Genomic DNA, 12224 nt, shown 5'->3' with positions numbered 1-12224 from the left:
TTACATATACAGCTCCTCTCTTTACTATAACTAACTTGACAAACAAAAATTATACAGCTATCTTTCAGTTTAATATTAAAAGCTCATCAAATCCTTTTAACCTGACTGACCTGGCCATAACCTAGAATAATTTTTTTTTTATTAATACATGTTACACTATTGCCATCTGCTGGCTGTGATGTGGAAGCACAGTTTTAAAACATAAAAACTAACGATTTACCTATAACTATGGGATGGTGTTGGAGAAGACTCTTGAGAGTCCCTTGGACTGCAAGGAGATCCAACCAGTCCATCCTAAAGGAGATCAGTCCTGGGTGTTCATTGGTAGGACTGATGCTGAAGCTCCAGTACTTTGGCCACCTCATTCGAAGAGTTGACTCATTGGAAAAGATTCTGATGCTGGGACAGATTGGGGGCAGGAGGAGAAGGGGACGACAGAGAATGAGATGGTTGGATGGCATCACTGACTCGATGGACATGGGTTTGAGGAAACTCCGGGAGTTGGTGATGGACAGGGAGGCCTGGCGTGCTGCGATTCATGGGGTCGCAAAGAGTTGGACACAACTGAGCGACTGAACTGAACTCAACTGATGGTTTTCTCCCAAAATTATCCTGTAGAAAAGAAGCTGTCATACACACATTAGAGTTCTTCAAAATCTCACATTAGAAGCAGTGGTTCTGGACCCCACTTGCACTTTAAAATCATGGGAGTTTTTGAGAGTCCTGATGCCTAGACCCCAAACCAGAGCAATTAAATCAGAACCTATATTCTGTGAAAATGAAAGGCAAGCCAGACTGAGAGAAAATATTTGCAAAAGGTATATCTAACATAGGACTTACACCTAGAGCCACTTTTCAGTTCAGTTCAGTCGCTCAGCTGTATTGACTCTTTGAGACCTGCAGCATGTCAGGCTTCCCTGTCCATCACCAACTCCCAGAGCTTCCTCAAACTCATGTCCATTGAGTCGGTGATGCCATCCAACCATCTCATCCTCTGGGTCATCCCCTTCTTCTCCTGTCTTCAATCTTTCCCAGCATCAAGGTCTTTTCTAATGAGTCAGCCCTTCACATCAGGTGGACAAAGTATTGGAGCTTCAGCTTCAGCATCAGTCCTTCCAATGAATATTCAGGACTGATTCCTTTTAGGACTGACTGGTTCGATCTCCTTGCAGCTCAAAGGACTCTCAAGACTCTTCTCCATCAACTCAATAATAAGAAAAAAGCCAATTTTTTAAACAGGCAAAAGATCTAAATACCGCCTTACCAAAGAAAATAAATGGATGGCAATTCAGTACATGAAAAGATGCTCTACTTTATCAGTTAATAGGAAAATGTTCATTAAGACCACAAGAGATATCACTTCACATCCATTGTTGTCTAGTCGCTAAGCTGTTTCTGACTCTTAAAACCCCACAGACTATGGTCCCCAGGGGATCTTCCTGATCCAGGGATCAAACTTGTGTCTCCTGCATTGGCAGGCAAATTCTTTACCAATAGCGCCACCTTCTCCATGTGTCAAAATTCATCAATTTGAAGAGAAGATGGCAGAGAAAAGTGCACCAGAAATCAGTCTCCCTAGAAAGACTAGACAACAGTGCACTGACAGAATCTCTGTCTGATTCTGTAACCACTTGGCAACTCTGAAGCCTGTTAAAGGCTTGCAACATCCAGGGGAAGCCTTAAATGATGAATTGCGGTTAATTTCATCAGTTTTAGCTCTCTGAACAGCAATAGCTACCCATCTCTCACCCCAACCCACATGGCAGGCAACTGCATGTATACATGTTCCTAAAGCAGTCTGCACACAGCTTATGGGAGCCAGGGTGGGCAAAAAGGACCTTGTCCTCCAAATACTGGGGATTTGTGCTCTGATTGCAGACTGCTGCTCCCGGTCACAGAAGTGCAAACAAACAGGCATAATCATCAAGAAAAAGAAAATTTGAACATACACACTATAATGAGCAAGTAGAGTGAATCATTAATTTAAAAAAATCTCTCAAAAAAATGTCCTGGACCTGATGATTCACTGGTGAATTTCACTAAACGTTTAAAGGAGAACAAATACCAATCTTCTTAAACTTTTCCAAAAAATTAAAGAGGAAGGAATACTTCTCAACTCATTCTACAAGGCCAGCATTACATTGATACTACAGTGTCTTTATGCTACAAGAAAGGAAAACTCTGAACACTGAGCAAAAATCTTCAACAAAAGACTAACAAGCAGAATTCAGCAGCATGTTAAAAGGATTTATACACCCTGACTAGGTGGGATTTATTCCTGGAATGCAAGGATGTTTCAGTACATGAACACTGATCAATACAATACACCACATAAACAAAATGACAGAATAACACATGATCATCTCAAATAACGAAGAAAAAAGCATTTAACAAAATTTAACACTCTTTAAAAAAAACTAGACAAACTAGCAATAGAAGGAAACTAACTCAACATAAAAGCCATATATAAAAACCAACAGTCAACATCATACTCAGTGGTAAAAGACTGAAAGCTTTTCCTCAGGACCAGATCAGGACCAAGGGAAGGATGCCCCTGCCCCTTTTACCACTTCTACTTATTCCAAGTTCAAGCTGGAGCAATTAAGCAAGAAAAAGAAATAAAAGGTACCCAAATTGGAAAATAAGATGTAAAATTATCTTTGTTTGCAGATGATACGATCTTATATACAGAAAACCATAAAGATTACACACGCACACACACACACACAGAGAAGTAATAAATCAATTCAGCAAAGTAAGAGACTATAAAGTCAACACACAAAAATCAGTTGCATTTCTATAAATAATGAACAATCTGAAAACTACAGAAACAATTCTATTTATAACAGCATAAAAAAGAATAAAATTCCTGGGAATAAACATAACCAAGGAGGTGAAAAACTTGTATAATGAAAACTACAAAACACTGCTAAAAGAGTAAAGGCATAAATAAATGGAAACAAATTCCACGTTCATGGATGAGAAGACTTAATAGTTAAAAGTTAACACTACGAAAGCAAACTACAGATTCAATACAATCCCTATCAATATCCCAATGACTTTTTTTTTTGCAGAAATAGAGAAATCCATCCTAAAATTCATACGGGGGACTTTCCTGGTGGTCCCCCAGGTTGACCCTTAATCTGGCTAATGATTAAGAATATGCCGTGCAATGCAGGGGAAGCAAGTTTCCATGGAAAGGGAAGGAACTAAGATCCCACATGCCGTGGGACAACTAAGCCCATGTGCCACAGCTAGGGAAGCCAAGCACTGCAATTAGAAAGTCTGCAAACTGCAAAAAAAGACCCAGAACAGCCCAAAAATAAAAAAATAAAATGCATTTGTTTTAAAATAACTAACTAAAGTTCATATGGACTTTCAAGGGATCCTGAATAGCTGAAACAATATTGAAAAACAAAACCAGAGGATCCATACTTAATGATTTCAAAACTTACTACAAAGCCACAGTAATTAAAAAGTGTAACATTGGCATAAAAATAGACATACAGGCCAATGGAACAGAAATAAATTCAGACCCTCCCATACACATTAAGAATGACTTTTAACAAGAATGTTAAGACCATTCAATTGGGAAAGGACAGCTACAAACAGTGCTGAGAAAACTGGCTACCCACTCACACACACACAAAAAATGAGCTCAACCCTTTCCAAATAACATACAAAAATTAACTCAAAATGAATCTAGGATCCTAGATATAAGATCTAAAGTAATTAAACTCTTAGGGATGAAAACAGAACAAAAGCTTTACAACACTGGATCTGGCAATGATTTTCTTAGATATGATGCCAAAGGCATAGGAAATGAAAAAATAACAAACTGGACTTCATGATAATATAAAAAAGTTTGTTCATCAGAAGACACTATCAGAATAAAAAGGCAACCCACAGAATGGGAGAAAATATCTGCAGATAGTACATAGGGATCAATATATGTCAAAATATACAGAAAAACCTAAAACTCAACAATAAAACTCCAACTCCCATTCAAAAATGGGCAAAGGACTTGAACAGACACTTCTCCAAAGAAGACAGGTGAATTGCCAATAAGCACATGAAATGATCACTAATCATTAGATAATGCAAATCAAAACTATGAGATACCACCTCACACTCATTAGGATAGCTACTATCAAAAGGAAAAGAAAAACCACCAGTGTTGGCAAGGATGTGGAGAAACCGGAACCCCTGTGCTCTATTGATGTAATGTAAAATATCTATAATATAGCTACTGTGGAACACAGTACGGAGATTCCTCAAAATATTAAAAATACACATAGCATATGATCCAGCAATTCCACTTCCCAGTATATACTCAAAAAATTGCAAGCAAGGTTTCAAACAGATATCTGTACACCCATGTTCTTAACAGCATTACTCACAATAGATTAAAATGTGGAAGCAACCCAACTGTCCATTAATGGATGAACAGAAATGTGATACAAGCATTATATGGATTATTATTCAGACTTGAAAAGTAAGGGAATTCTGTAATATGCTACAATATGGATAACCCTTGAGGACCTTATACTAAATAAGACAGTACCAAAAGACAAATACTGTATGATTTCACTTATATGAGGTATTTGGAGTATTCAAAATCATAAAAAGACAGGAAGTACAATGGTGGCTGGCAGAGGATGGAAGGAGTGGAAAATGAGGAGTTCCTGTTTTAGAGAGTTTCAGTTTTATAAGATGAAAAGTTATGGGGATATATGATGGTGATGGTTGCACAGTAATGTGAATGTATTTAATACCACTGAACTGTACACTTTTTTTTTTTTATTAGTTGGAGGCTAATTACTTCACAACATTTCAGTGGGTTTTGTCATACATTGACATGAATCAGCCATAGAGTTACACGTATTCCCCATCCCGATCCTCCCTCCCACCTCCCTCTCCACCCGATTCCTCTGGGTCTTCCCAGTGCACCAGGCCGGAGCACTTGTCTCATGCATCCCACCTGGGCTGGGGATCTGTTTCACCATAGATAGTATACATGCTGTTCTTTTGAAACATCCCACCCTCACCTTCTCCCACAGAGTCCAAAAGTCTGTTCTGTACATCTGTGTCTCTTTTTCTGTTTTGCATATAGGGTTATTTATCATTACCATCTTTCTAAATTCCATATATATGTGTTAGTATGCTGTAATGTTCTTTATCTTTCTGGCTTACTTCACTCTGTATAATGGGCTCCAGTTTCATCCATCTCATTAGAACTGATTCAAATGAATTCTTTTTAACGGCTGAGTAATATTCCATGGTGTATATGTACCACAGCTTCCTTATCCATTCATCTGCTGATGGGCATCTAGGTTGCTTCCATGTCCTGGCTATTATAAACAGTGCTGCAATGAACATTGGGGTGCACGTGTCTCTTTCAGATCTGGTTTCCTCAGTGTGTATGCCCAGAAGTGGGATTGCTAGGTCATATGGCAGTTCTATTTCCAGTTTTTTAAGAAATCTCCACACTGTTTTCCATAGCGGCTGTACTAGTTTGCATTCCCTGAACAAGACAAACCACCTACACTTTATAAAAAATCAATGTCATAAAAACAAAAAAAGGCGGAGAGGCCTGCTCTGGATTTAGAGACACAAACAGCCAAAAGCAGTGAGTGAATCTTGACTGAATCCTGGGTAAGTGAAAAATGTTTTAAAATACATTTTGAGGGAACTGGGAAAATTTGAATATGTGGTCTTTACTAAAATGACACTGAATTAATGTTAAGGTTCTTAAATGTGATAACAGCGTTTAGTTACACAGAATGTTCTTATTCTTAGAAGATACAAGGAGTTCCCTGGTGGTCCAGTGGTTAGGACTCCATGCTTTCACTGCCATGGCTCGAGTTCATTCCCTGGTTGGGGAACTGAGGTGCAGCAAAAACCAAACAAACAAAAAAAGATATACATACTGATATATATGTCTACAACTTACTTTTAAATAGTTCATAAAAACACATAGAAAACATATGTGGAATAATAACTGGTTATTCTAGATGAAGAGTATGTAAGTGTCCATTGTGGGTTTTTTGGGTTTTTTTTACTTTTTTTTTAGGTAGAAAATTTTATCAAATAAAAAATTGGAGGATGGGAAGAATATTCAACTAACCCACAACAGAAATGGTTAAGTTTTTAGGAGCAAACAGCATGATTTACACAATCCTGCATCTATCTTAACACTTACTTCAGAAGATACACTTAAGTGTTCAGTAGATGTTGGATGAGAGAAAGAAATTTGTTTAAATCAGTTTAGCTGTCAGAAATTCCCAAGGCATTAAGAGTTGCTACAGCCAGTCAGCTATCAAGTACATACAGAACTACAAACTAAATTTTCATTCAATGAGAGGCAGCAGAGTGTAAAGCAAAAATGTGGGGGTCACTCTGACCTAGATTTTATTAGTGGAGCATTCTGGGGCAGATTTAACCTTGCAAAGTCTCAATCACTCTATCTGTAATACAGAAATAAACCAACATCTTACAGGGTAGTGTAAAGATGAAATAAGATACAAGATAATGAATATAAAGCTCTAAGCATCATTTAATAAATGTTAACTATAATTTTATCAATAAAGTCAGCTAAAAGGTATTCCATAAAATGAACATAATGTTTTCAAGGACCCAATTTTGACTTTATTCTGAGGATCAAAGGTCTTCATATTAGCATCTTCTGACAATTTTAAGTCAAAGTGAGAAGGCAGAACACTACACTTCTCCTTGTTATTTGGTATTTGGAGAAAGAGCATTCAGTAAGATGACAGGCAGCCTCCCTCCAAGATAAAAGCATTTTACTTCAACTTAATCTTAGTAAACCAGCATAAAATACTGAAGATTAGCAAGATACATCTATTAAGAATGACTTCAAGAATAAACAAATTCAATATGAAGAAGACTTGGAAATAATTTTGTCAAGTTATCTTAGACTCTCTTGACTAGAAAACTTAATGAGAAACCTATGTTTTCATGGAATTTTATTAAAAACATCTTTTGGAAGCACTTACACAAAGAGTAACCATCTATCTTTTTGGCTTAAGAGCACTTGTGCCCAGATGAAATAGAATTGAGCTCAACAGATGGATGATAGTCTAACCCAATTATTCTATGAAAGTCTAAAGCAATCTCTCCTAAGGTTTGGCAACTATGGCCAGCCGAAAAAATCCAGCCCATGACTTATTTTCATGAATACAGTTTTACTGTATTCATTTATGTATTGTCTATGGCTGTTTTCACTACAACAGCAGAGTAGAAAAGCTGCATCAGAGACATTACGGCCCACAAAATCTAAAACATTTACTATCTAGTCTTTTAAAGAAAAAAACTGTCAACCTCTGCTCCAGACAAGCAAACCAAGAATGAAGTTAAGACCTGTCCCAGACTCACCTGAGGTGTCGTCTTTCTGTATTGGTCACCTCCATCTATCACATCCCTCATTATTTTTTCCTTGAGAAATTCATACTCTTCTGAACTCAGGTGAATAGACTCTACAGTTTTTCCACAGCCCAAACATTGACCACTGTAATTACAATTGAATGTGTTAAAGAATGTCCCGAGAAAGAACTTTTTATAAAATGAATAATTCTAGGACATGAGAAAATTGGAAGGTAATTTAGAAAAAGAACACCATAACCTTTGCGATTATCATATACATCTCATTTTTTGTAACCCAGACAATATAACAAATTACTGTCCCAGAAAAACCCAAAAGAATAGACTGCTGACCTCCAGATAAAGTTTTTAAGGTCGTTCTTAAAACACAACGGGGCCCAAATTCATAGGGAAAACATGTCAGAGGAATCACACCAGGCTCACAGCACCTACCAAGAAAACTATTTTGGATACTGCAAATTCTCCAAACGTGAAATATGACCTTTTTGGCAATCCAAGTAACTTAATCTATCCTATTATTAAGATGTTCTTAAATTCTTTTTAACCAGTAGCAACACAACCTACTAAACCTGAACTGAACAGATTAAAAATAAAACATTGGTCTTTACCTTTGCTGGATTGTGATGAATTGTCCTTTCCATTGTTCTCCAGGAATACTACGAAAAAAATTGCAAAACCAAATCACCAGAGGGTCAAATCCCTACTGAACAGATATTAACTGTAGGAAAGAGCTCTGAAAGGTTTGGGATATTTTCTTAGAACAGTTCAATTAGAAGAGTGGATGCTTAGACAGTGATGGTACACTACTCTGGATCTCCTTCTCTTTGCTGCTTCTCTCATCATCTGACCCTCATCTTTAAGTCTAAATTTATCTTCACAGGACCTACCCAGAAAGAAGCTGTAACTTCTATACAAAACTCAACTCTAGGGACTTCCTTGGTGGTCAAGTGGCTAAGACTGCACTCCCAATGCAGGAGGCCCAGGTTCTATCCCTGGTCAGGTAACTAGTTCCCACATGCTGCAACTAAGACCCAGCACAGCCAAATTAAAAGAAAAAACTCAACTCTAACCTTCTCCATAAAGCTGCCAGAGATCGTTCGTGACCCAGAGTCATTCTCTCTCTTACACCATCAAATTTTATATACCACTCTTAGATAACTGTCTACTATTGCAGTCCCAATTAGGTCATGAGTGCCATTATAATAGGTCTTACTTCACAAAACACCCACAGTGCTGAGTCTAAAACTGGAGGCATTCAAAACTACTTATTCATTTATTTGCTCAATCAACTTATCCTTTCTTTTTTCCTCTTTCATATACTACCATCAATTCTTCTTTGGGGGGGGGGGGTTGTGCTGGGTCTTCGATGCTGCATGGGCTTTTCTCCAGTTGCAGTGAGCACGGGATACTCGCTAGTTGCAGTGGGCAAGGACTTCTCGCTGTGGTGGCGTCTTTTGCTGTGGAGCATGGGCTCTAGAGTGCACAGCATCAGTAGTTGCGGCTCACAGGCTCTAGAGCATAGGCTCTAGTTAGTTGTGGTGCAAGGGCTTAGTTGCTCTGCAGCAAGTGGGATCTCCCCAGATCAGGGATCCAACCCGTGTTTCCAGCACTGGCAGGCGGATTCTTTACCACTGAGCCACCAGGAAAGCCTCATCAATTCCTATCAATTCTACTGCCTTCTCTCCTTTCTCAGTTCTTAATTCAAGATCTCATCATCCCTTACTCAAATCTACAATTGCCTCCAAACAGATTTCCCTGTTTCAAATCTTAATCCCTCTCCAATCTTCTTTTCTCACTACTTTGGCATCATCTTTTAAAAACTACTCCAAGACCAGCATTCTTGATAACAGAATAAAATCCAAAATCCTTGGCCTTCAAAGACTATCACTATCTAGTTCCTCTGCAGATATTCAATAAATGTGGTAAGAAAGATAATTAGGCATGATTGCTACCACAAAGCTCTGTAAAAATAACATATAGTAGAAAAGCAAGAGAAAAACAGAGATGAAAGGAAAGAACCTGTAGGAAAACGCCTGAAGCAAATTAGCAGTAAAGTAATAAAGAACAAAAGACCATCATCAAGCTGATAACATGAAGGAAAGCAAAGGAGAGAGTTTTGGAGAGAGTAGTCAAATATGGTATGATCAGAACCAGGACAGATGAAGATTTTCTTTTTTAACGCATATGAGGTTTAAGCAGGATCCCTCCCTCTGCTCTAACTACTCAACCTGGTGAAATGCAGACAATAAACAGAATATATATGTGCATTATATACATTATAACAATCACAATTAGGTTTCAGAAGAACTTCTGAAAATAGTAATTTGACCCAAAGACAGCTCCAGTTTTCTTGCTATGAACTCCAGCCACAAGTGCTATTTATAAATACTCATATACTAGACAATTCAGAAAACAAATGAACCTTCTAAAAGGAAAAAATACATAAACACAACAAGTGTTCTATAATCTCCCTTTTATATGATATGCAGAGATTATCACAACAGGTTTTTCAAAGAGAAAGAAAACTGTCTTAAAGAGGAAACAATCTTACTAAGAGAAAAAAGTATAATCTGAATAGAACAATCCTCAGCAACTAATTAAAAAAAAAAAAAAGGAAGAAGCTACTTTTAGGTATCAATATTAAAATAAAAATACACATATAAACAGAAATCAAAATTACCTCTCAAACCATGTTTTTATACTGTGTGCAAATGACTCCCCAGGATAAAGTTGATTATTTCTTAGATACAAAAGAATACTGTGCAGTTTGTTTGAATATTGATCATCTTTCATGTCTTTTCCAAAATCAAAGAAGGCTTTTAAAGTTTCCAACATAGGAACAATATCATGACTTAACAACTCCTGATACAAATTCCAAGCTACATTTACATCTTGATGAAACAGGGCTCCCTGAATACAGTCATCATAGTTCTTTTTTGAAGGAATCATGACTTTTTTGAGGTCCTCTAACAGCAGCAAGGCCTCTCTCCATCTGTCTGTATACATTAACCCCCGAATGAGAAGAGTGTAGGCTCCAGATTCTAAACGCTTGTATCTGGCTTTCATGATTTCATAGACATCAATAATTTCTGATGTCTGCTTATGAAAAACACAGAGATACAAATACTTGACCAGTAAATCATAACCTACAATACCATTGTTTTTTGTAGCTACCCAGGCCAGCACAGATTTGGCCACATCTAGAGAGCTACGGCTTTTAACCATCTGCAAAATAATCCAATTTTCAAAGTTAGCCTTTTCTTTGAACTCTTCCTTAAGTTTATCCCACTCCTCTGAATTCAAAGGTTTTGTCGGGAGCTGAATAATGTTCTTCACAGGTGGCAAGACAGGAGCTTTACTAGAAGGATTCATCTGTGATCTCCTCTTAGCCGCTCCAGCTGCAAACATGTGAGAAGAATCAGCAGAAACTTGCTTATTACTACCCTCATCTAGTTTCCTGACACATCTGGCCTTGGCAATCAGTAGGTTCATTGCTTTGGTATTTTGTGCAGACATCGTTTTAACAGAAAACCACTTCTCTTGATTCCTGATGCCATAACAGTCTTTGAGAAAGAGAGAAAGGTAAAAGTGACTTGAACTTGGCCCAAGGTATGAGTTGCTCTTCCAAAGCTTTGGAAAGCTTCGAATACTAGTGAAATAGAAAGTCATTATGCAATTAAGTCAGCACTAGATTGTGAAAAAGATGTTCAAAAAGCTCCAACTTCTGCAGGCTGGTGGCTGGGGGCGGAGAATCGAAGGGCAACTTTCTACAAGGCGATTTTCAGCTTCTCACAAATGCTTTGGGGGCTAGCAGCAACGAAGCTCGGTTGAGTTCTCTCCATTAAACAAGGGTATGGGGATATCCAACCTATCTCGCAAGTTCCAGGACTGGGAGACAGAGCAGGAATCCTCTGCCGCCTCTTTCATTTCAGTCAGCGAACCTGAGGGAAAAAGCACAAAGACCCGCCAGCTGACTCACGCGGAACACCACTCTTCTTGAAAAGGGGCAGGAACCCATGGGAGATAGGCTGCATAAGGGGCGAGAGTCGGAAGCCTACCTCAGGCCCACCCGTAGCCAAGGAAAAGGCCAAAGCCCAAGTCTAGGGGCCCTGGCCGCCAAACTCTTCAAATGGGGTAATGAGAGGGGGCGGTTAAGAGAGCCGAGCCAGAGACCCAAGAAAGGAAGAGAAGTCCACGAGGGCACCGCCTCTGCGTACGGGTCGGTCACAAACGAAGGTCACTAGATTCAATCACCCACCTCATCACTCATGCTGTGCGCAACCATTAGCGGCGAGACTACGGCGTCCACAATGCACCGCGACGGCCCCTGCCGCGGAGGCGTGGCTAAGCTGGTCGCAGGCGTGCCGTCCGCCCTGGAGGCGAGAAAAATGCGACTTGTGAAACTTTTAGTGGCAGGAGGGGGCACAGGCGGCTGCTGAACCCACCTATTACATTCAGGGAACATTTAAAGCCTCCAGATATCCGCAATAAACAATGAAAAGAAACTGTGAAATTAGAAAGCTCTTCCATCCAGCCGGAGGAGCCAAAGGAACCCCTGGGTCACGTGGTGCACAAGTGCCAAAGGGCTAAGATGAAATAAAAGCGCGGGCTCCCTTATCCGGCGCCTTTAGAATCATGCATGGTGAGGCTGGCAAGCTGCTTTAAGGAAGCAGCTTTTCTTCTTCATGTCTGGCCTCCCTGTTGTGACCGCGTCCGTACCGTCAGCCAGATCGTGGTATTCTCCGCAGTGGCCTCTGGGATCGATTTAACCCACTTCCGCCCGCGTCCAAGATGGCAGTTACGCGGCCTTCATGACTTTTTAC

At 39.2% G+C, this 12224-nt stretch overlaps 1 protein-coding gene across 1 annotated transcript in view; it reads right to left on the bottom strand.

Moving 5' to 3' along the window:
- LOC122706559 (protein only RNase P catalytic subunit) overlaps positions 1-12192 on the bottom strand; it is a 119026-nt gene extending 106834 nt beyond the window's left edge. Inside the window, exons 1-5 of the mRNA XM_043921817.1 lie at positions 12121-12192; positions 11660-11774; positions 10082-11342; positions 8010-8057; positions 7396-7528 (exon numbers count right to left, since the gene is read on the bottom strand). Of these exons, the coding sequence (XP_043777752.1) occupies positions 7396-7528; positions 8010-8057; positions 10082-11070 (1170 nt within the window). The 5' untranslated portion in view covers positions 11071-11342; positions 11660-11774; positions 12121-12192. The remainder of the gene's footprint in view (positions 1-7395; positions 7529-8009; positions 8058-10081; positions 11343-11659; positions 11775-12120) is intronic.
- Between the last annotated feature and the right edge of the window lie 32 nt (positions 12193-12224).

This window comes from Cervus elaphus, chromosome 13 (genome assembly GCF_910594005.1).
Source record: "Cervus elaphus chromosome 13, mCerEla1.1, whole genome shotgun sequence".
Classification (NCBI taxonomy): Eukaryota; Metazoa; Chordata; class Mammalia; order Artiodactyla; family Cervidae; genus Cervus; species Cervus elaphus.
This window is presented reverse-complemented; position numbering and strand designations above follow the sequence as displayed.